At 46.7% G+C, this 25,601-nt stretch overlaps 1 protein-coding gene across 2 annotated transcripts in view; it reads left to right on the forward strand.

Annotated features, from left to right (window-relative positions):
- The window catches only part of LOC140211989 (small ribosomal subunit protein eS17), a 61,864-nt gene extending 36,731 nt beyond the window's left edge, over window positions 1-25,133 (forward strand). Inside the window, exons 1-5 of one of the 2 annotated variants that reach the window (XM_072282313.1) lie at window positions 13,874-13,970; window positions 15,212-15,363; window positions 16,975-17,080; window positions 20,160-20,225; window positions 25,013-25,133. In XM_072282313.1, coding sequence (XP_072138414.1) covers window positions 13,968-13,970; window positions 15,212-15,363; window positions 16,975-17,080; window positions 20,160-20,225; window positions 25,013-25,087 — 402 coding nt within the window. In that variant the 5' untranslated portion in view covers window positions 13,874-13,967 and the 3' untranslated portion in view covers window positions 25,088-25,133. Of the gene's footprint in view, window positions 1-13,873; window positions 13,971-15,211; window positions 15,364-16,974; window positions 17,081-20,159; window positions 20,226-25,012 lie in introns of those variants that run through there. The other variant, XM_072282314.1, reaches the window with a different exon arrangement.
- The last annotated feature ends 468 nt before the right edge of the window (window positions 25,134-25,601 follow it).

Below are 25,601 nucleotides of genomic sequence, written 5' to 3' on the forward strand. Positions count from 1 at the left end.
CCTTTACACCCTGTGAGTCTATGGTCGGTTCCGGCGAATTGGACCGCCAAACTCCCACCAACTTGTGGGGGCACACTGCTCTTCCAGGGTCTCGTTATCTCGTGGTGTGTGTCGTGCCTTAGCGAACCTGTTCTTTTTATCCCCCTGCTGGGGTATCGCCTGTCCATCAAACTTCAAACAGTTCAGGTTCAAAGCAACCGGTCTGTCAATATTCTGAATTGCGTCTCTTTTCCGTTAAACTCTCTCTCCTCTCTCATTAACATTTTGAACGTTTCTCCATTGTCTCCCTTATCTCTCTCATTAGCATCAATCGTCTGATAACTTGGTTTGGCGTCACATACCACAGTTGGGGTAATGTACAATGTCCCATCTGTCAACCAACCGGTATGTCTTTGGGATGTGGGAGAAAACTGGACCATCCTGAGGAAACCCAGGCAGAACATGCAAACTCCACACAGACAGGACCAGCGGTCAGGTTGAACTCAGATCACTGGAGGTGTAGGATGGCAGTTTTACAAGTTGTACCACCGTGCCACCTCAACTGCCTTAGTTCTCTACTTGGTTTCAGCCTCTTCCGATCTGGTAACTCCATCACGCTACCTCTTCCATTCTTCATCGGGACTGCCCGTACCCTGCGGCATCGTCCTGTTCTGCTGTATCAAGATCCAAACCCAGCCTCTTAGTTTTATAGCATTACAACACATAAGGCGGGTGCTGGAGCAATGACATCAACAAGGGTGATACCAACAGGCTCAATAAACTGATTAGAAAGCAGGCTCCGTTATAGGGGTCAAAGTGGACACACTGGAGGCTGTGGTAGAACAAAGGACTCTATGGAAAATCCTTGCAATTTTAGACAGTTTCTCATGCCACCTTGGCTGAAAAACAGAGGAGCACTTTTAGTAATAGACTAAGACAGCTCCAAAGAGCGCTATATGAGGTCATTCTTACCCTCGGCCAGAAGGCTCTATAATGAGCCAACCTATAGCCAGGGAAGTGATGACTCCTCTCTGTTAGACTGTTTGAGGTAACTCATGTTTTACCCTTTTGTACTTCTCTTCTACTATTCGTATATCTGTGCACTTGTAATGCTACACTGACACCGTAAATTTCCTTTGGGATCAATACAGTATCTATCTATTTTGCCCACTGGATTCATTCAAGCTCTCATCAGAGCGAACGGTCCCACTTTGCCTCCTTATTTCCCTGCACCCTTGCAACATATTCACTCTCAAACGAGCCATTCAACGCCTCTTCACTTATTTAGCCATGAAGGCCATTTAGCCTACCGGCAGAACTTAAAGATGTGGGAGGAGAGCAGAGTACCCGGAGTTGGGCGTCACGGTACCGTGGTGGTTAGCGCGATGCTAGTACAGCCCAGGGTATTCCGGAATCCGGAATTCAATTCTGGTGTCGTTCTGTCGGGAGTCTCTGTACATCCTCCCTGTGGGATGTGTCGGGTTTCTTGGAGTCCTCTGGTTTTCTCCCACACTCCAAAGACGTGCCGGGTAGGTTAGTTGGTCATTGTAAATTTGCCCCGTTACTGGGGTTAATCGGGTTTGTCGGGAGTTGCAGGGGGCGACACGGATCAACGGGCTGGAAGGGCCTGCGCTGTATCAATCAATCAATCAATAAACTCACAAAGACACAGGGCAAACTTGCAAAGTTCAGGACCAAAATCAGGACTGAACCCAGCATTTTGGAGCTCTGAATCAGAAGTTCTACTTACTGTGTCAATATACTGCAGTGTCCGATGGTGAGGTACTCCAGTGGCTGACAGAGCCAGAGGTATAGGACAGGTATCCCACATTATCAGGAACTATATCTTAATCCTGTTTATAAAATCCCAGTCCTGACACCAATAAACTGAGGCTATCTGACTGGATGAGATTCAGCTGGGTTACAAAATCCTTATTTCCATGAGCAGAAATAGAGAGGAAATTAACCACCTCAGACTCCTATTAATCCAATGTACAACTCCATCCACCTAGTCGATGTCAGCACTCATGGTCTGTCGAAAATTCCTCTCACCTTTACCGAACCCATCAACACATCCATTCCTTCTTGTCGATGGTCTAAATCTCTGAAAAGTTTTCTGTGGTTTCTGTCCCCGTTACTCCAGGTTGAACCAGGTTACATGTTCTTCAGAGTCTTTGAGTAATTCCCTGTTGGATTTATTTTTAGCGCCTATAGAAATGCTTTTCGCAACTCCTCCCCGCCCCCAGACCCAGACACACATATGCCAACGCACAGATAGACACACACACACGTGCATATAGACGCATGCAAACACACGCACACGTACGTGCATAGGCATGCAGAGCAGACACACACATATTTGCTCATACATAGACACAGAGTGGAGATATTTCCTGATAGGCTATTTAATTAACTTCTTCAATGAAAAGCCTCTGTTGGATCATCCCTTAGTCTTTTATGGATGAAAAGTATGGCCTGCACCCCCTTGGTTTTGTTCCGTCATACTCCACCTCCCAATCTCCACCTTAAATCTGAACTAAGGAAATCGGAGCTGGAGTGGATTATCCAGCGCCACTTACTTCCATGGCTGACCCGCTACTAGGCAGCTGGTGGTGTAACGGTATCCGCACCGGACTTTGGGGCGAGTGGTCTTGGACCTAGTGCTTTCTCGGCATACATGACAGATAAACTGGGGTACAAATCGAAGTCAATCCTATGACCACTGCGAAAGGATGGTGAAGGAATACCTGATTAATACCATCCACGACCCTGTAAGGAAGCTCAAGTCGCAGCTTTTGTGGGTCGAAGATGACCTGGGTTCATTCAGGACGGCTGCATTCCCTGTGAATGCGGAGCAGCTTACATCAGCCAGGCAGGATGCACGGTAGAAACCCGCATCGAGCAGCACAGGAGGTGTATCCATTTGGGTAACCCAGAGAAATCGACAGTAGCAGAGCACTGCATTTGCAATGGCCACGGGACTGACTTCGATGGCAGAAAACTACTGCGTGCCACCTGTGGGTTTTGGGAGCACCTGGTGAAGAAAGCCATTGAAATAAAACGAGAGGAAAAGAACTTTAACAAAGACGAAGGTCTCACTCTAAGTAAGAACTGGAACTCGGTTATAAACAAGGTGGGACAGCGGAACCCTGACTGGAGAGGACTAATCAATCAGAAGGGGCGGATGTCATACAGGGGTAGATATACTATCGGACTAGACATGCCCAGGCACCATCCCGGATGGAGATAGCAGAGTTTATCATGGAAGCGTCGGTTAAAATCGATACCTGTACCCGGCTGGAAACCCGACAAAAGTTTATTTAGTGGTTCCGGGTTCGAATCCAGCCAGCTCCTTGCACACTTTTCATCCGTGTTGGGTTGAGCATCGAGCTAGTAATTTGGCCTAAAATGCTGAAGCGACAGTAAGGTTGCCGCCTGGTGCGCCACAAGGCGCGGCGAGGACAGCAATGACCTGCCACTACGGCACCCTTTCCCAGCTCTCTCCCCTATCCCTTAATTCACATAACAACCAGAAATCCAACTACCTGTGTTTTGATTGGACACAATGACTCCACCGCGCTCTCACTGAAGAAATTTCTCCTCATCTCAGTCCTAAATGGCACAATCCTTGCCCCAAAACTGTGCCCACTGGTTGAAAGCTCCTCAACGGGGAGGGGGGGAGCCTCTTCCCTGCACCGGGTTTGCCAATCCTTCCAGATGATCTAAACTCTAGGGAATACAGTCCCAAGTCAGTTTAATTTCTCCTCTTAAAACAAACTGCTGTCTGTGGAACTTGTTTATTGAAATCCTTGCTGTGTAGCGATGTGCTACACACAGCGCTAGAATAACCACACCGAGTCGGTGAGTTAGAGTTGCGATGAAAGGGATTTATTCAAACTTCGCGGCCCGCTTTAAAGTCTTCCCGTTCCCGCCCTCTCTGGGCGGGACTGCTGTGGGGAATGCATATTCCCAGACCCTTTCTGCGCGCCGGATTTTCCCCCTGCTGGTGAAGATGGCCTGGCGCCCTTTTTGGGGCCGGCCCTCTGCCTGCGCGCGCTGTTGTGAGCCGGTTCGTGGGTGCCAGAAAGTGGGTCGCCACATAACCCCCCCCCCAGAACCGGCGATACCTCCCCCAATGTCCACAGTCTGGATCGGCCTCTGTTTGGGCGGTCTGCCCCTGCGCCGCGGTGCCTGAGCCTGGACCGGTTGCGCCAAGTCCACATGGGCCAGTTTGAGTCGGTCCACCGTGAAAACCTCCTCTCTCCCCCCAATGTCCAGCACGAACGTGGACCCGTTGTTCCTGATCACCTTAAACGGTCCCTCGTAGGGCCGCTGTAGCGGTGCCCGGTGTCCGGCCCGTCGTACAAAAAGAAACTTACAGTTCTGCAGGTCTTTGGGTACGCAGGTCGGGCTCTGTCCGTGCTGTGAAGTGGGGATGGGGGCCAGGTTACCGAGCCTCTCTCGTAGTCTGTCCAGGACTGCTGTGGGTTCTTCCTCTTGCCCCCTTGGGGCTGGTATGAACTCTCCTGGGACGACCAGGGGCGCGCCGTACACCAACTCGGCCGACAAGGTGTGTAGATCCTCCTTGGGCGCCGTGCGGATTCCGAGCAGGACCAGGGAAGTTCGTCCACCCAGTTAGGCCCCTCCAGGCGGGCCATGAGAGCCGATTTCAGGTGACGGTGGAAGCGCTCCACTAGTCCGTTCGACTGTGGGTGGTAGGCAGTTGTGTGGTGTAGCTGTGTTCCTAAAAGGCTGGCCATAACCGACCACAGGCTGGAGGTGAACTGGGTGCCCCTGTCGGAGGTAATGTGGGCCGGTACCCCGAAGCGTGCTCCCCAGGTTGCGATCAGTGCTCGGGCACAGGATTCGGAGGCGGTGTCGGTGAGCGGGACTGCCTCTGGCCATCTGGTGAACCGGTCTATCATAGTTAGGAGGTACCGCGCTCCTCGCGACACTGGCAGGGGCCCCACGATATCCACATGAATGTGGTCGAACCTCCGGCGGGTGGGTTCGAACCGCTGCGGCGGAGCCTTGGTGTGCCGCTGCACCTTGGCCGTTTGGCACTGCATGCACGTTTTGGCCCATTCACTGACCTGCTTACGAAGTCCATGCCACACGAACCTGTTGGCGACCAGCCGGACGGTTGTCCTGATGGAGGAGTGCGCTAAGTTGTGAATGGACTCGAAAACCCGCCGGCGCCAGGCTGCTGGCACGACGGGGCGGGGTTGGCCGGTAGCTACGTCACACAGTAGGGTCCTCTCACCTGGGCCTACGAGGAGGACTTGAAGCTGTAAACCGGAGACTGCAGTCCTGTAACTGGGGATCGCAGTGTCTGCCTGCTGTGCCTCTGCCAGCGCTGCATAGTCCACCCCCTGGGACAGGGCCTGTATGGTAGGTCTGTAAAGTGCGTCCACCACGACGTTGTTCTTTCCAGAGACATGCCGGATGTCCGTCGTGTACTCGGAGATGTAGGACAGATGTCGCTGCAGGTGGGACGACCAGGGGTCGGACACCTTAGTGAACGCAAAGGTAAGCGGTTTGTGGTCTGTGAACGCGGTGAAGGGCCTACCTTCTAAGAAGTACCTGAAATGCCGGATTGCCAGGTATAGTGCCAATAGCTCCCGGTCAAAGGACTGTATTTGAGTTCGGGTGGTCGTACGTGTTTGCTGAAGAACGCCAGGGATTGCCAGCGACCCTCGATGAGTTGTTCCAGCACTCCACCGACCGCTGTGTTGGATGCGTCCACCGTGAGGGCAGTAGGAACGTCCGTTCTGGGGTGCACTAGCATCGCGGCGTTTGCTGAGGCTTCTTTGGTTTTAACGAAAGCGGTTGCGGCCTCTTTGTCCCAGGTAATGTCCTTGCCCTTACCCGACATCAGGGTGAACAGGGGGCGCATGGTTCGGGCTGCTGAGGGGAGGAAACGGTGGTAAAAATTCACCATACCCACGAATTCCTGCAAGCCTTTGATTGTGTTGGGTCGGGGGAAGTGGCGGACCGCGTCTACCTTGGCGGGCAGCGGGGTTGCCCCATCTTTAGTAATCCTGTGGCCCAGGAAGTCGATGGTGTCGAGTCCGAACTGGCATTTGGCTGGATTGATTGTAAGGCCGAATTCGCTCAGGCGGGAGTAGAGCTGGCGGAGGTGGGACAGATGCTCCTGCCGACTACTGCTGGCTATGAGGATGTCGTCCAAATAGATGAATGCAAAGTCCAGGTCGCGTCCCACCGCGTCCATTAACCGATGTGCGGCATTCTTTAGACCAAACGGCATTCGGAGGAATTCGAAAAGTCCGAACGGGGTGATAAGTGCTGTTTTGGGGACGTGGTCCGGATGTACAGGGATTTGATGGTATCCCCGGACGAGGTCTACTTTGGAAAAGATCCTTGCGCCGTGTAGGTTTGCTGCGAAGTCTTGAATGTGCGGCACAGGGTAGCGGTCTGGCGTTGTAGCCTCGTTCAGTCTGCGGTAGTCACCGCATGGTCTCCAGCCCCCCGTTGCCTTGGGCACCATGTGAAGGGGGGAGGCCCATGGGCTGTCGGACCGTCGTATGATCCCTAATTCCTCCATCTTCTTGAACTCCTCCTTCGCCAGTCGGAGCTTGTCCGGGGGAAGCCTTCGAGCACGGGCGTGGAGGGGTGGTCCCTGGGTCGGGATGTGGTGCTGTACTCCGTGTCTGGGCATGGCTGCCGTGAACTGCGGTGTCAGTACTGATGGGAAATCCGCCAGGACCCTGGTGAATTCATCGTCGGACAGCGTGATGGAGTCCAGGTGTGGGGCTGGCAACTGTGCTTCACCCAGGGAGAACGTTTGAAAAGTCTTGGCGTGGACTAATCGCTTCCCTTGCAGGTCGACCAGCAGGCTGTGGGGTCGTAGAAAATCTGCCCCCAGCAATGGTTGGGCCACGGCGGCCAGTGTGAAGTCCCACCTGAACCGGCTGGAGCTGAACTGTAGCCGCACCGTGCGGGTGCCGTAGGTTCGTATTGTGCTGCCATTAGCGGCCCTCAGGGTGGGTCCCGGTTCTCTGTTGTGGGTATCATAACTCGTTGGAGGTAAGACGCTGATCTCCGCTCCGGTGTCGACCAAAAATCGGCGTCCCGACTGCTTGTCCCAGACGTACAGGAGGCTGTCCTGATGGCCAGCTGCCGTAGCCATCAGCGGCGGCTGGCCCTGGCGTTTCCCGGGAATTTGCAGGGTGGTCTGCAGCGGCGGGTCTCTGTGCCCCACCGCTGGTGGTAGAAACACCATTGTTCGTTGGGCTCCTCACTCCCGTCGCCGGGTTTTGTAGGCTCTGCTGCCGGGCCTGGTCTGGTCTGTCGTTGGGTACGCGGCTTGGTGATTTGTGCGACGGATGCCCCTCTCTCTTTCCTGGCATTCCACAGCACATCTGCTCGGGCCGCCACCTCCCGGGGGTCGCTGAAATCTGCGTCTGTCCTCGGGCAGTTGCTCTAGGAACGCCTGCTCAAACATGAGGCAGGGTTTGTGTCCTTCAGCCAGGGCCAGCATCTCGTTCATTAATGCTGACGGCGGCCTGTCTCCCAAACCATCCAGGTGCATTAAGCGGCGTACTCGTTCGCGCCGTGAGAGTCCGAAAGTCCTTATGAGCAGGGCTTTGAATGGTGTGTATTTGCCGTCCTCCGGGGGCGACCGTATAGACTCCTCAACTTGTGCAGCTGTCTCCTGGTCGAGGGAGCTCAGCATGTAGTAGTAGCGAGTGGACTCCGAGGTTATCTGCCGAATGTGGAATTGTGCTTCTGCTTGTTCGAACCATAATTGGGGTCGCAGCATCCAGAAGCTTGGCAGTTTTAACGAAACTGCGTGAACAGATGCAGCGTCAGTCATCTCTGGTCCAAATATCGTTTGGGCCGTCGGGGTCACCAATTGTAGCGGTGCGCTACACACAGCGCTAGAATAACCACACCGAGTCGGTGAGTTAGAGTTGCGATAAAAGAGATTTATTCAAACTTCGCGGCCCGCTTTAAAGCCTTCCCGTTCCCGCCCTCCCTGGGGCGGGACTGCTGTGGGGAATGCATATTCCCAGACCCTTTCTACGCGTGGGATTTTCCCCCTGCTGGTGAAGATGGCCTGGCGCCCTTTTTGGGGCCGGCCCTCTGCCTGCGCGCGCTGTTGTGAGCCGGTTCGTGTGTGCCAGAAAGTGGGTCGCCACAGCTGCATCATTTCTTTGGGTGGCAAATACATCCCTCCTTAGGTAAATCCAAAACTGGACATGATATGCAGTGTGCATTATCTATATAGCAGCTACTCACTGAGACTCCTTAGACAGCAGATTCCAAACCTATGACTTCCACAAGCTGGAAGGACCAAAGCATGGGGAACACGACCTACTGAAATTTCCCTCTGAGCCATACACCATCCCGACTTGGAAATTGATGGCCTTCCTTCACTGACCTGGAACTAACGGCACTGGGGGTTTACCAACACCTCAGTGATTGCAGCAGTTCAACAAAGCAGTTCAACATCTTCTCAAGGTCAATAGGGCGATTAATTGCTGGCTCAGCTTGCAAAGACCACACGCCCAAAACAAATATTAAAAGATTACGGCCTCTGCACAGTTGCTGTAAGGTTTCAATAGTTCAATCTAATGTCAGAGAAATGTATGCAGTATATATCCTGACATTCTTTTTCTTCACGACAATAACAAAATTTGTAACACTGGCTTTCTCAGTATAGAAACCCCAAAACAGAACACAAAAACCATCATATTAGTCCTTTTTTGTTAGACTTAAGCAGTAGGAGTAGGGGGAGACATTTCTCAATAATCCTGACAACTGGCTTATGCACCACCTTGTTAAAATCAGAAACTTATTGGAACGATTCATTAGGCTGCTAGAATTTTCAACCTTTATTTCTTTTCCCAACCAGTCTTTTTATCCCCAGGAGATGCCAATTAAATCCTTGGGATTTAAAAATTAATACTCTTAGTATGTTGACCACTGTTCCCTATAAGCTGCATGGCTGCACAGTAACTGAAATGCCCCCACACACATAGCCTTGTTACCTTGCAGCTGGAAAGTTCACGAAACATGAAAGATTTTCTTTGTTGTACTATATTTCATTATATCCTTCAATTAATAACTACAATCAAAAGCATGTGACTTTTCAATTTTAATTCTAAATATTCATGGTATGCATATTAAAAAAAAGTGCCACCCAGTTTTCAGGCAGTGTAAAATTTTTCCAGCCCAGAGCAGTGATTGTTCCACACAACTGTCATAAAGATTAGAGGGAACATTGATGTTGACCTCACAGGCAAGACCAGCATCAACAGAAAATCAAAAAAACTTGCTGATGTCAGAAATCTGAAATAAAATGCTGGAAACTCTCAGTAGGTCAGGTGACATCTGTAGAAAGAGAAACAGAGTTAATGTCAAAGACTTTCCATTCTTCCAGCATTAGCTGCACTGACGAGATACAATTTGCTGGGCTACTTCAATTACTTAAGAATGAATTTTGTTTTTCGTGGACTGGAGGTTCATGGACGTTTGACTACGTAATGTTGGCAGGTGTCCTTCCTACAAGAATCTTAGTGGTTTTGAAGGCAAGTGGTGGAAATCTCACTCAGCACTGACAGATAATGAAAAAGCAGGGAACAGATGTGGGCAAATTATCTATGACCTCCTGTTTGCTAGGAAAATGTCTTTTCGATGCATTTATTCTGTTTTATAATATGACGAACCATACGAAGTAAGTTCAGTACCAATTATAGTTGTTCTCATTAAGAGAGGCACGAGAGACTGGAAATGCAGGAATCTGGAGCAACACACAATCTGCTGGAGGTTCTCGGTGGGTTGAACACCATCCGTGTGAGGAAAGGAATTGTTGACCTTTCAGGTTGAAACCTACTTCAGGATTTTGAGGGTGGCTGATTCCCAAAACCAGACTGAAATAAGGAGAACGAGAAGAAAAGAAGGCAATGAACCTGAGGGCCAAGAGTGGGCCTTCGACCTGGTCTGTGGTCTAATTAGATCACGGCTGGTATTTCCCTGAACCCCATCTGCTCGCTAACAGTCTGTCATGTTTAATATTAAAAAAGGTCAGTCATGAAATTACTTACTGATTTTCCATTTTGATCAGTTCTTGTTCCAATATACCCACCATCTATTTAGAAGTTAGAACAGTATGGTAGAGAAACAGGCCCTTCAGTCCACAATGCCGTGCCAAACTGATTAAACTAGTAATTAAATGCCTCCTAAACTAATCCCTTCCACCAACAAGTGAGGTTATCCACTTTGGTGGCAAAAACAGGAAAACAGATTATTATCTGAATGGTGGCCGATTAGGAAAAGGGGAGGTGCAACGAGACCTGGGTGTCATTGTACACCAGTCATTGAAAGTGGGCATGCAGGTACAGCAGGCGGTGAAAAAGGCGAATGGTATGCTGGCATTTATAGCGAGAGGATTCGAGTACAGGAGCAGGGAGGTACTACTGCAGTTGTACAAGGCCTTGGTGAGACCACACCTGGAGTATTGTGCGCAGTTTTGGTCCCCTAATCTGAGGAAAGACATCCTTGCTATAGAGGGAGTACAAAGAAGGTTCACCAGATTGATTTCTGGGATGGCAGGACTTTCATATGATGAAAGACTGGATGAACTAGGCTTATACTCATTGGAATTTAGAAGATTGAGGGGGGATCTTATTGAAACATATAAAATCCTAAAGGGATTGGACAGGCTAGATGCAGGAAGATTGTTCCCGATGTTGGGGAAGTCCAGAACGAGGGGTCACAGTTTGAGGATAAAGGGGAAGCCCTTTAGGACCGAGCTTAGGGAAAACTTCTTCACACAGAGAGTGGTGAATCTGTGGAATTCTCTGCCACAGGAAACAGTTGAGGCCAGTTCATTGGCTATATTTAAGAGGGAGTTAGATATGGCCCTTGTGGCCAAAGGGATCAGGGGGTATGGAGAGAAGGCAGGTACAGGGTTCTGAGTTGGATGATCAGCCATGATCATACTGAATGGCGGTGCAGGCTCGAAGGGCCGAATGGCCTACTCCTGCATCTATTTTCTATGTAACACAATGTCCATATCCCTGCATACTCTGTGCATTCATATGCTAATCCAAGAACCTCTAAAAAGCCTCTATCATATTTGCCTCCACAACCACTCCTGGCAATGCATTCCAGATACCCACCATTCTCCCCCTCTATGTAGAAAGATATGCTCCACACACGTCTGCTTTAAGCTTACCTCCTCTCATCTTAAATACATGCCCTCTACAATCGGACATTTTGACTCCTGGGAGGGGGGAGGAAGCTGTTTACTTTAGCAGAATCAGGTTTATTATCACAGGCATGTGTTGTGAAATTTGTTAACTCAGCAGCAGCAGTTCAATCCAATACATAATATGGAAGAAACATAAATAAGTAAATAGATTATAGTATATATAATGAATAGATTAAAAATTGTGCAAAAACAGAAATAATATATATTAAAAAAGTGAGGTAGTGTACACGGGTTCAATGTCCATTTAGGAATCAGATGACAGAGGGGAAGAAGCTGTTCCTGAATCGCTGAGTGTGTGCCTTCAGGCTTCTGTACCTCCTACCTGATGGTAACAGGGAGAAAATGGCATGCCCTGGGTACTGGAGGTCCTTAATAATGGATGCTGCCTTTCTGAGACACCGCTCCTTGAAGATATCCTGGGTACTTTGTAGGCTAGTACCCAAGATGGAGCCGACTAAATTTATGATCCTCTGCAGCCTCTTTCAGTCCTGTGCAGTAGCCCCCGCATACCAAGATTGGTATACCAAAGAAAACAGCCAAGTTTGTCCATCCCCTCCTTACAGCTCACAGCCTCGAATCCAAGCAGCCTTCTGGTAATTATGTGGGGCATCACATGAGCTAGGAGCAGGTGCTCTGCCATTCAACATGGTTCTAACTGTTTCGATTATAACCCTGACTGCACGTTCCTGTGTACCGGAAAAGCCTACAGAAAGTGGTAGGTACAGCCCAGTCCGTCACAAGCAAAGCCCTTCCCACCTTTGAGTACACCTACGTGGAGCACTGTTGCAGGAAACACCCCCACCACGCAGGCCATGTCCTTTTCTCGCTCCTCCTGTCAGGCAAGAGGTACAGAGGCCTTAGGTCCCACACCACCAGGTTCAGGAACAGTTATGACCCTTCAGTCGTTAGGCTCCTGAACTGGTGTAGATAACTTCACACACCACATCTCTCAAATTATCATTCAAACCATACATAGATACAGCTGAACAAGACAGCGTTCCTCTGGGACCGAAGAGCAAAACATTCCAAATAGTGAGCATATTCACTCGAGGAGGGCCCTGAGCAACCGATGGTACAGTATAGTCTCCTGGCAGTGTACAGACACATGCAATCCAGCCTGTCATTCCACTGCTCAAACATGAGAGGGAGCACCGACGGGAGAGGCCAGGCCCCAGCCGAGTGCAGACACCACACTGTGACGCTTCCATGCCATCATCTCACCCGGTCTGCAGCAGCAGGCAAGCCTGAGGCTTAAGGCCCAGTCCTTGCTACAACCAAGGCGACATAGCTCCCAAGTCATCTGTCCCACCACTAGACAAGGGTAACTGGCCTGTGGCACCTTATATTGTCACTAATTATTGCAATGCAGAGTCTTGCAATCGCCAGTGAAATGTCCGAGACAATGTCCCATGGTTAAGGCTGATTTATACTTGTGCGTCAAATGTACGCCGTAGGTACGGCGTAGCCGCGACCCTACGCTGTACTCTACGCCGTAGCCTAACGTGCACCTCTCCCAAAATGTAACTACATGTCGCAGCGACGCAGACCGCAGCAATTGTGATTAGTCCACTTGGTAGCATCGCATTTCCTCCTACGCTGCAATAGCTTCCCATTGGGCGACTGAAGGGCAGGGAAGGAACTCTAGCTGCAATGGTTTCGATGAAGTTTTACAGACCTCCGAAATTATGGAGGACCCTGTGCTTGATGCCAGTTTGTAGCTAGCTGCTACAGCCTCTTGACTTTCACCTGAAGCTAAAACTCGAATGGTGATTGCCAGTCTCTGAGTATACTGTGCGTTCACTGATGCGAAATAAATGGTTGGAGACGATGAACCAAATTGTCAAATCTACTTGCCGACATCCGAAAATATTTGAAATGCATTTCCTCATCCATGTCTCTCAGTGGCCGGACAAGCACAGAAAATTCACCCTCCTTCAGTTTCAGTTGCCATTGTTTAAAGTTAGAGTTTCTTCATGTTGAGTTTCAACACGAAGAAACTCAACACAGTGGCATAGAAACCCCACCGCCAAATAGCGTTTTGGCGGTGAATTACAGAGAGACGCAGACACACCAACGCACAGGTATAAGTGCTCACACAGCGTGGCCCACTTGTGTAGGCTAGGCGTAAGCTGGTACGCACAAGTATAAATCAGCTTTAAGGCTCAAAAACAGCTACTTCCCTTCAACCATTCGGTTCTTGAACCATCCCGCACAACCCCAATCAGTATTGCAACTGCTTTGCCCTACAATGGACTTCTTGTTCTGTTTTAATCGTGTTTTTCCTTGTGTTATTTTCACAAATTCGTGTTTTTTTTTGTTGTGGGTGTCGTGTTGCTAATGCTATGTGCCTGAGATGCTGATGGAAGTTTTTTTCTTTGTCCATGTGAGAATAAACTCGACTTTGACATCCTGGAGAGACAAACAGTTGCAAGTTCTGGGTCTGTGACCATCACAACTGGAGGAAGAGAAAGATAGACATGGGGTTGGGTTGAGGTTTTCTGCGACCATAGTAATCCATTTGCAAACGTTTCGTCACCAGACGGTTTTCAGCAGGGGGGAGGATGAGGGGAGAGATGCACGGAACAGGGGGAGTGTCAGTGATCGCAATGAGAATATGATCGATATGAATTTCAACCTCCCTCAGTTTGTGTTGGTGGTGGTTCAGGCAGTGGTCCGGCCACCCCGCTGCTGGGGTCCTCATTGAGCCTCTCCCAGAATCCTTCGCTCTCTTCTAGCTGCGGGAACCAAGATGGTGGGTTGAACTGGAGCGTTGTTGCCGCAGAATCTGCTGTCATCCGTTAGCAACTGCGGGTCCCGGCCATCGGCACCGGCCCAAACAGATGTGGCACCCATCTGACCGGACCTGTCCGCCGATATTGCGGGCGGGGAGTGGATGGAAGCGGAGATAATGGGTCCCGGAGTATCTGCTTTCCTGGGCCCTGAATCCCCGCTTCCGAGTTCGGGTGTCACTGGCCGCGGGGAACCGGGCTAAAGAGGGAGGAGGTTTCGGGCTTGGGCTGTCTAGCGGGGGCTGTGCTGAGTCCCCGTATCTGGGATTGCGCTGGTCCCAGGTTGTATTGGTATCTGTGGCCCTCAGGTTGGGCTGGTATCCCAGTCTGTGATTCTTTGGGCCGGCTGAATCGGAGGGTTTCATCCGGCTGGAGCCTTAGACGGCTTCGGAGGTGGGGGGGGGGCGTTGGGGAGGGTGAAGAGTTGTTGGTGATTGAAATTAAAATGTTAACTGATTGCCCATCCATAGAGCTGAAAAGGAGGATGCAAATTATTCAGAACTGTGAGTGAGTTTTGGGAGACTAAATGATACCTGTTTCCCGGTGACAGATAACAGGCCAGACGGGTATTTGTAAGATAACTGGCAAAAGCCAGAATGGGTATAATTTAATGCAGTGGATGTTGATTTAAAAGCCAGAGTGTTGTTGGTGTAAAAAAACATTGCAAAGCATGTGGAGATAGTGGAACATAAATAGGACAGGTGAGCATATTTAATGTAAATTGAGGCAGATATTTGGATTAGATTATCTCAAGTTGACCGTTGGGTACCTTGTGTAATTCCAATTGAATGTGAAATAAATTTAATATTTAAATTAATTCACAGCATGTTCTGGAAGAATATAGTTAGTATACTGTATTCTTTGGAAGAGTGGGGAAGAAAATTGTTGCAGTGTCACTTAATGTTTTGCAGCTGATTAGAAATGGAGAGTCTACGAAAGCTGTAGTGAGAAGCACATTAATACAGAGGTTGCTGCACCCCACTTAAGGGAGGTGCTATCAGAACTTTACCTTGTGTACCTATTAACTTGAACTGTTTTATTCAATCGACTTAAGTCATGTAGCACAGCCCAGACTGGTGAAGTTTTGCTGAATGATCTCCAGAATTGTTCGGAATGCACATGCTGTTTTATGTGCTGCCTCTGGGTTGCTGTTGGATTAAAAGGGCTGAAGAGTGAAGATACTTAACTGTTCCTGTCCTGTTAGGGTCGCGTCAGGACTAAGACGGTGAAGAAAGCCGCTCGGGTGATTATTGAGAAATACTACACCCGACTCGGCAGCGACTTCCACACAAACAAAAGGGTTTGCGAGGAGATTGCCATCATCCCCAGCAAGAAACTCCGCAACAAGATTGCAGGGTAAGAAATGTTAACCCTCCCTTAAGGCTTATGTGACCAAGTTGCTTCATAACAGTGATGGGGTATATCAACTTATTTTCCTGTGATTGCTCCCTCTGACACGTCTCTTAATACCACTGTTTGGTAATGGATCCTGTGTACACCCTAATTTCCATTTATAGATTTTACCTGTGATGCCAGTGGGTTGGGGAAAGAGGTGTGGAATTGTTTTGGTAACCATTATAGATGAGTGTTGCTTCGATATGTGTGGGGGTTTCCCCATGTAAAACCATGAAGTGTGCGCACATTGCTTTCTTGCAGATTTTATTAACATTTGAAGATTTTTTGCCATCTGCTGAAGGTTCAATAGGTACATTTAATGTCAGAGAAATGTATATAACATACATCCTAAAATTCTTTTTCTTTGCCAACATCCATAAAAACAGAGGAGTGCCCCAAAGAATGAATATCAGTTAAATGTTAGAACCCCGAAGCCTGCCCAGTTCCCCGCTCCCATGCACAAGCAGTAGCAAGGCAACGACCACAAGCACTCAAGCTTGCAGCAAAGCATCAATAAAAACACAGACTTGCAGTACCCCAAAGACTACTCGTTCACCTGGTAATTCTGCATACCACAGAGTCACTCCCTCCCTAATAAGGGAAAAATAGGTATTCCTGTTTCACAGCGAGAGGGGAGACATAACAAACAACTCATTGATTTATGATGATAAGTCTGTTGTGTCACTTTTCTCAAGCTCCGCCCCCAGAGAATCGGACCCAGAAACGTTCAGCTCTCCAGACACACAACCCACGGCAGCTAATCCTCTGCTCCCGATGTTCTGTGTTCTCCCGCGACTCCTCAGTCAGGGGCACTGGCCTTGTATCAGCCTGTCTCCAGAGCCACAAAAATCTGGCACCCTGAAGGCGCGCTAGTCTTCCAGGCCGGGTCCTGAGGATATCAAAAAGCGGCCTGTCGTGAGGCCCTGAGAGCAGGTCCCATTCCCGCAAAGAACCAAAGTCAAGAGTGTAACTTGGTCAGGGTCTTCAAAGGAACCTTGAAAAGGAAAAGAGATATCAAAGATAGAAATAGAGCTGTTTCTAAAGATGCAAGCGAACGGGTCACCATTTAGCGTCACCTTGACTTTGCTCTGCTTTCCACGTCCATGATTACTTCAGTTGTTGCCTCAAAAATGAGGTAGCTCACTTACTGGAATTTGAAAGTTTGTTTAAAACTGTATGAATTACAAAACAGCTCCTTCACAATGGGTTCCAATGAAGACTCAATAATTAGCCACTGACAGCAGTTTGCCAGAGCCCTCTGGCCTGGACCAGTCTTTCAAGATGTGCCCAGGTGTAGCCCCGTCTTTGAAGATCATTCCTCTCCCAAGGATGTGTTTTTTGGAGCTTCTGTTGCATTCTATAGCTCTGGGTTTTTGTGGGATGGGTTGCTGACCTCATGGCCAACCCTTCTGCAGCCAGGCTTTGTATCGTCCATGGTGGAGTTCCTATTCTGATTGGATCTATTTTTTAAAATAGTTTTGTAATTTGTTGCTATCTATTTGCAAGCATGGGAATTAATTATTGAATAGAAGAACAATGAAAGTTTACAAGGTTCTATATATTTTAACCTAGGTATGTGACACACTTAATGAAACGCATCCAGCGAGGACCAGTTAGAGGCATCTCCATCAAACTGCAGGAAGAAGAGAGAGAGAGGAGGGATAACTATGTCCCAGAGGTGGGTTGATTTGCCTTTTATTGAGTTCATTGATTCCTATCCATTTACTTAAGACCTAGGGGGTTTGCATTTAATTGTCAGGATCTGTAAATGATCATAAAGCAAAATACTTGCTAATGACTTTTGGGGAGAGGTCAATTGTCGTGATAGTGTTTACATGTGACTGCACTTTGTCATTTATCTCCTGCTGTAGGAGACTCAAACCCAAATTTAGTTAATAGTTCCTGATTATTGGTTCTATTGGATTGGATATCTGGGATAGAAAATTAAAATTGGGCTGACTAAGGCATCTGATCTGAGGAATTTACTCTGGTACGTAATAGTGAAGAATTCTTTCTCAGTGCAGGGACATCCCATAATTCTCATGCACTCCATCCAGCACTCCCATGTGCTTTCAGCGTTTAAAATACACATCCTATGCAAACTTAAGGTTGGGTAGCGTCTTTTTCCCTTTCCTCTTCCAGCCAAACCCACTCTGAGCCTACCTGAGTCTGGCCCTCTCATTCTGCCTCCATTCAGTAGCAACTTTTCTTGGTGCCTAGTCAGATGTGCCTGGCACACCCCAGAAACAACAGTCATTTTCTTCCCTGAGCAAGTGCCTCAGCACCTAGGCATTAACCAAGTGCCCTCAGCACCAAACCTGTACCTGCTGGACAAAATGTGGGAATATATGACAGCTCGTGCCCTTTTTTGGGCCTGAACTCAGCTGACTAGTCATTGGTGGAGGTTGTCGACAGGCCCCCATAATGCATCCTGTCGATAGGGCACAGCATAAATAGAGAACTATCATGGTCATCTTTGAAGAGAACTGAAATTGTCATAAGAGATTTTAATCTGTAAAGCTAACTAGCAAGCGTATTGTAGGAGAAATTGTGGAGTGCATCAGGATTGCTTCTGAAAACAAAACGAAGCAGAACCTACCCAGCAGCAGTCCTTATTTTGGATTTGGCATGAGTAGTGAGGATTAATAAGAGATCTTGTAGTTAAAGATCCTCTGGAAAGTATTGGCCACAACGTGATAGAAATCCAGATGGAGTTTGAGGGAGAAATCGCTGTTTCCAACATGCATAAGGCCAGTTATATAGTGGTATAAAGCTGGAGTTTTCTGAAGTGGAGTCAGAAAATCAGCTGAGGGATGAGTTACTGGGCAAACAGTGGATATTCAAACAGCTGGTCCAAAATGCTCAGGAATTTGTCCCCACTTAAAAATGAGGGATTCTGTGAGAAAGAGGCACAAATGTGGTTGACAGATTGCGAATAATGTTACACTTGAAAAGTAAGACATTGGAAGTAGCTGGAGAAGTGGGAAGTTTTATGGGCTTTTTGTATTTCACTACTATGTACTCAGATGGAAATTTGATTTGAGAGTGAGGGTTAGGGATAGATTGAGGGTTACAGAGGAGTTGAGGCCTGTGTTGATCAGCTATAATGGTATGGAATGGTGGAGCAGGTTTGAAGAATCTGGTGTTGTACTTTTTTTTAGCTCTCATTCACTATTACAGTGTTGGATTGGTTAGTTGCTGCTGTCTGTCAACTTCCCGTTTCCTTGTTTGATAAATCTGCATCCTTTGCTTTAATCCAGTGTTGAGCTGCTGTTTGGAACACCTGCAGCTAAATCTTTAACTAACTCATCTCAGCAATTGTTTTCTTCTCTGTTATGGAGAGCTTTGTTCCCTGGCTCTGAGATTACTGAGTTAGATGGTATTTGTTTTGACCTTCAGTGTGTGCTTATGAATTGGGGGGAAAAAATAGAGCTGTCATAACCTGCACTATGATTCACCGATCTGGCAACTCCTGTACCTCATTTCTTTTCCTGTTTGATCCTCAACACCTTTGTGTCTAAAGATCTATTGATTTCACTGTAGTGTCATCATTTTACTGTTCATAATTTCACCGGTCTGATTGTTTGTACTCCATGTGTTGAAACAATATTGTTGTTCACAGTGTCTGCTGTTTGACTAGAATTCATCTTTGCCTGTATTTTGAAATGGTTCATTCTGAGTTACTGTTTAAATTGGCTAGTTTTGGGCCCTTCACAAGCTGCTGCCATTGTCTAAAGATGAAATTGGTTTAGTTTGTTGGATGTACAGCATGTGCAGTGGATGGGTTGCATTTAAAACCGGCTTTTCTTGATGTTGGTATTCCTATAGTCTCCGGGCTGAATGAAGCTGGCTTTGATCTGTTGTTGCTTCTGTATGTGCCTGGGCCGGGTGCAAGTGGCTGATCATACCTGCCTGGCTAAACAGGAAAAGTCCACGTCCACAGGATGTCTTAAAGCTTTATCCCTTAATCAAAGCTGTTATTGCACTTAAATGCTTTCTGTTTGGAGACAGTAAAATAAAATCAACAGGCAAGTAGTGTAGTGGTTAGCGCAACGCTTAAAATGGCAGCACCTAGCAATCGTGAGGGGCTCAGTGATGAAAAGGGGTGGCAGTTACACCAGCGATCCAGCACATTACAGACCAGCAGCAGGGTTTCATGTTTTTGGCAGGGAATGGAAGCACTGGCAGTGTCTTGTTGTGCAATTGCAGTTGTGTTGGTAAATGTAGTTACAGTGCACAGAAAGGTTCTGTGGGAAAGAAAATTAATAACTAACTGGTTTAAAGTCTTGTCCAAAAGACTTGCTGGCCTAGAACATGTGCAGTTGGTATTACACCTAGAACTATTGAGAGGTGGAGCACAAAAACAGCCCCGCAACCCAATGTCTATCTTGGCGATCCAGTCACCTACTTCAACTTATCCTAACTTAACTTTTATCTTCACCGCAGATTCTATCCCTCATCTGCCCACTAAAGGCATTTTATGGCAGCTAATTAACCAACTGACTTTCATGTCTTTGGGGGCGTGGGAAGAACCCTACACATCAAAGGGGGGGGGGCGTGGAAACTCCACATTGACAGAACTGGGGTTCAGGATTGAACCTGGAGTAATGAGGCAGTGCATATCAGCTGTATCAATGTGCTGCCCAGTTGTAGCCTGAAACTGAGGTCTGGTGTTGATGCTACCAGTGGAGTGTAAGGAGGCTGTGTCTGGCCGAAATGAGTGATCTTTACCCTTTTTTTTTTTTTGTTTCTCCCAGGTCTCTGCTCTGGATCAGGAGATGATTGAGGTGGACCCAGATACCAAGGAAATGTTGAAGCTGCTGGTGAGTGATGAGTCATTGCTGCTTTGCGGTGTTAATAAGATATGGCCTTTGTTACATAAATTTTGGATGAAGTGCTATCCTGATCTGCCCTCACTATAAGGCCTTGCTTAATACAAGATGAGGAACAATACAGCACAGGAACAGACCTTTTGGGCCACAATGTACTAAAACAATTAAATTAGTAATCAAATGGCTAACTAAACTAATCTCTTCTGACTTTTGAACTCAATGCCTCAACTAATAAGAGAACAAGAATGCCATATGCCCTCTTAATCACCCTATGAACCTGTGCAGCCACTTTCGGGGAGTTATGAACTTGAATCACAAAATCCCTCTGCTCATCAATACTGTTAAGGATCTTACCCATGGCAGTGTACTGTCTCTTTGCATTTGACCTAACAAGCTGTAACACCTCACATTTGGCAGAGTTAAACTCCATCTGACATTTTTCCATCCATATCTGCAACTGATCTATATCCCATTGTATTCTTTGTCAGTCTTCTATGCTGTCTATAACACCACCAACCTTCGTACCATCTGCAAACTTAATAACCCACCCATTTACATTTTCACTCAGGTCATGCCAATCATCGGAGATCCCAGTCTCAGTACAGATCCCTGTGAAACTCTCCGTAGAATAAGTCCTTTTGACCAGTACCTTCAGTCTCCTATGGGCAAGCCAGTTCTAAATCCAAATGGCCATTTCACCATGGGCCCTGTGCATCTTAATCTTCTAGATGAGCCTCCCATGAGGGAGCTTGTCAAATGCCTTACTATAATCTACATAGACAACATCCACAGCTCTACCTTCATCAATCACCTTTGTCTCTTTTTTTTAAAAAAAAGAATTGAAATCAAGTTAGTAAGACCTGACTTGCTCTGCACAAAGCCATGTTGGTTCTGCCTAATTAGATGGTAGTTTTCCAAATGCTCATAAATCTTATCCCTTAAGAATTCTCTTCCACAAACTTTCCTACCACTGATGTGAGACTCGGTAGTGGATAGTTTCCAGCATTATCCCTGGTTCCCTCCTTAAATAATAGAGCAACGTTAGCCACTTGTCAATTCTCCAGGACCTTGCCTGTGACTACAGAGGTCACAAAGATATTGTTTAAGTCCCCAGCAATCTCTTCAGTTGCTTGTCTCAATAACCTGGGATATATCCCATCAAGCCAGGGGACTTATCTACCTTAATGCTCTTTAAGAGACCTAACACGACCATCTCCTCTACCTTGAAGTGCCCTAACATCAATATGCTCAGCACTGATCTCCCTGTTTCTTATTAAATACTGATATAAAGAACTCACCCACATCCTATGCATCCAAGGAAATGTTCCCTCCTTTATCTTTGAGTGGCCCTTCCCACTCTCTAGTTATCCTCTTGATCTCAATGTACAGTGCCTATAAAAAGTATTCATCCCCATTGGAAGTTTTCATGTTTTATTGTTTTACAACATTGAATCACAGTGGATTTAATTTGTCTATTTTTGACACTGATCAACAGAAAAACACTTGTGTCAAAGTGAAAATAGATCTCTACAAAGTGATCTAAATTAATTACAAATATTAAACACAAGATAACTGATTTGTATAAGTATTCACACCTTCAAGTCAGTATTTAGTAAATGCACCTTTGGCGGCAATTACAACCTTGGGTCTGTGTGGATAGGTCCCTGTCAACTTTGCACATCTCAACACTGCAATTTTTCTACCTTCTTCTTTACGAAACTGTTCAAGCTCTGTCAGATTGTGTGGGGATTGTGAGTGAACAGCCCTTTTCAAGACCAGCCACAAATTCTCAATTGGATTGAGGTCTGGCATGGCTACTCCAGGACATTAACTTTGATTTTAAGCCATTCCTGTGTAGTTTTGGCATTATGCTTGGGGTCATTGTCTTACTGGAAAACAAATCTCTCAAGTCACAGTTCTGTTGCAGACTGCATCAGGTTTTCCTCCAGGATTTCCCTGTATTTTACTGCATTCATTTAACCCTCTACCTTCACAAGCCTTCCAAGGCCTGCTGCAGTGAAGGATGCCCACAGAATGTTGCAGCCACCACCATGGTTCACTGTAGGGATGGTGTGTTTTTGATTATGTGCGGTGTTTGGCTCATGTTCTGATAGCCAAAAAGCTCAATTTTGGTTTCATTTGACTATAGGATGTTCTTCCACTGCCATGAGTCTCCCATAAGCCTTCTGGCAAACTAGCTGAATTGTTTAAACAGTGGATTTCTCTTTGCCAGTCTCCCATGAAACTGCAACTGATAAAGCACCTGGGCATCAGATGTTGTATGAGTGGCTTCTCCCATCTCAGTCACTGAAGCTTGTAACTCCTCCAGAGTTGTCATGGGTGGCCTCCCTCACTATTCCCCTTCTTGCATGGTCACTCAGTGTTTGAGGACGGCCTGCTCTAGGCAGATTTACAGCTGTGCCACATTCTTTCCATTTCTCGATGATTGACTTAACTGTACTCCAAGGGATAATCTTTGACTTGGAAATTTTCTTGTATCCATCTCCTGACATGCTTTTCAATAACTTTTCACGGAGTTGCTTGGAGTGTTCTTTTGCCTACATGGTGTAGGATACTGACTCACCAGCAGTTGGACCTTCCAGATACAGGTGTATTTTTACTACAGTCAATTGAAACACCTTGACTGTGCTCAGGTGATCTCCATTTAACTAATTATGTGACTTCTAAAACCAATTGGCTGCACCAGTGATGAACTGGTGTGGCATATTAAAGATGGTGAATACACACTATCAATTATTTGTGTTTTATATTGGTAATTAATTTAGATCACTTTTTAGAGATCTGTTTTCACTTTGACACAAAAATTTTTCTTTTGATCGGTGTTGAAAAAGCCAAATTAAATCCTCTGTGATTCAGTGCTGTAAAACAATAAAACATGTAAACTTCCAAGGAGGTGAATATGTTTTATAGGCACTGTGTATATATAGAATAACTTGGGTATTCTTTAATCCTTCTTGCCATGACTCCTCCTGGTTTTCCTAATTTCCTTCTCGAGTTGAATGTATTTAAAGAAGTGGATGTCTCTTACTAGCTTTTGGGAGTAATCCAAAACAGAAGTTGTATTATAAGTAAATCACTTTCATAGTTCTTGTTTATAAGTCAGTTTCACTGACTGCAAATAGGTGTAAAAATTGTGTGAAGGACCTTGTGACAGTATATAATCTTAAGCTTCCCTGGTAATTTCAGTAGAGCAACATTTGTATATCAAGTCAAGTCACTTTTTATTGTCACTTCAACCATAACTGCTGGTACAGAACATAGTAGAAATGAGACCATGTTTTCCCAGGCCATGGTGCTACATGAAACAATATAAAAACTACACTAGACTACAGACCTATCCAGGACTGCATAAAGTGCACAAAACAGTGCAGGCACTACAATAAATAATAAACAAGACAATGGGCACAGTAGAGGGTATAGTAGGTTGGTGTCAAGCCAGGCTCTGGGTATTGAGTCTGATGGTTTGGGGGAAGAAACTGTCGCATAGTCTGGTTGTGAGAACCAGAATGCTTCGGTGCCTTTTTCCAAATGGCAGGAGAAAGCTTGCTGTTTCATATGTTGGCATTAACAACTGACGAGCAGCTTAGAGTTTTCTCGGTGGCTATATGGATCTTCCAGTCAGGAAGAAGTTGTTCTTGTCTGTAAACATTTGCATTATATTGCACTGAAGGCCATGGCTGACCTTTCAGCTGTGGGGTTTGTGTGTACACAAGTGTTCTTATCTGGCTAATACAGGCCATTGATGACAATGATAAGAGGGTCTGCCCTGACAACTCAGTCCTGACGAAGGGTTCCGGCCCGAAACGTCGACTGATCATTTCCACGGATGCTGCCCGAGCTGCTGGGTTCCTCCAGCGTGTTGTGAGTGTTGCCTCGGTCCTTGTGTGTGACCAGTCTTGGATGTTTTTTTACTCAGTAATTTACTGGTTCTATTGAATGGTGGAGAATAGAATAAAAAGACCATAAAATGGGAACTTGGTACATTTAATGTTAGAAATGTATACAATATACATCCTGAAATTCTTTTTCTTCGCAAACATCCACGAAAACAAGAGTGCCCCAAAGAATGAATGAGTTAAACCATTAAACCCCAAGGCTCCCCCTTCCCACGCACAAGCAGCAGCAAGGCAATAACCCCTCTTCCCCCCACCCCCACCAGCAAAAAAAGCATCAGCGCCCTCCACCGAGCACTCAAGTGTGCAGCAAGCATCAGTAAATACACAGACTTGCAGTACCCCAAAGACTACTCGTTCACTGGGTAATTTTGTCCTACCACAGGCTCTCTCTCTCCCCCTAATAAAGGAAAAGAGGTGTCCCCATTTCACAAGAGGGAGACATAATAAACAACTCACTGGTTTACAATGTTAAAGGTCTGTTGCCTCGCTTTTTCCGAGCTCTCTGGACACACAGTCCCTGGCAGCTAATCCGATGTTCTGTGTTCTCCCACGATAATTCAGTCAGAGACATTGGCCTAGAATCGGCATGTCTCCAGAGCCACAAAAATCCGGAACCCTGAAGGTGTGCTGGCCTTCCAGGCTGCATCCTTAGGGTATCACGTGTCTGTATCCATTCTTAGAATTTCCTTAGATCCATGGAGTGCACTGAGCTACTTTTTCTTATTTATTAACTAGTAGAGTGGAGAATGTTAATACAGTTCTCATCCATGTGTCCCTGAATATCTTGCTGTGCAATAGTATGTAATGAACTTCACCAGTCGGTTTGCTTTGTTTAATGGATTTCTCACCCGTTCCTTACAGGACTTTGGCAGCTTGTCCAATCTTCAGGTCACACAGCCCTCAGTGGGAATGGCCTTCCGGACTCCCAGACTCTAAAGTTGTTTCTACTATGTCCTTAGAATAATAAAACAATAAAAAGGAATTGCTGGTTTTGTGTTCTTATTTACGTTCTGTAACTCAGCTTCTCCAGCTGCCTCCGCAGTTTGGCAATAAGGTGAGTGACCCGTGTGTTCCTGGAGTGCAGTTAATGTGGCTTCTGCAGGTTTGACAAGATGTGGTATAAACTGAAGGTTTGAAGCATTGTTACTGAACGGGGATTGGCAAGACGACAGTACTTATTGCTGACTTTAAAGACAGCTGCCAACTGTTTTACGAAACACTCTGGAAACCCTAAATTAGAAAACCTTGAATAGTACAGGCCCTTTGGTCCATGATATTGTGCTGACCTTTTAAACTACTCCATGAGCAATCTAGCCTTTCCCTCCCACGTAGCCCTCCAGTTTTGTCTATGTGTCTACCTAAGAGAAACATTTTGAAATATTCTACTTAAAAATTGAATTCCACAATTCTTTAAAAACCTAGCTGGTTTGCTGAGGAGGTGGTACAGGAA

The sequence above is a fragment of the Mobula birostris genome, chromosome 18 (assembly GCF_030028105.1).
Source record: "Mobula birostris isolate sMobBir1 chromosome 18, sMobBir1.hap1, whole genome shotgun sequence".
Classification (NCBI taxonomy): domain Eukaryota; kingdom Metazoa; phylum Chordata; class Chondrichthyes; order Myliobatiformes; family Myliobatidae; genus Mobula; species Mobula birostris.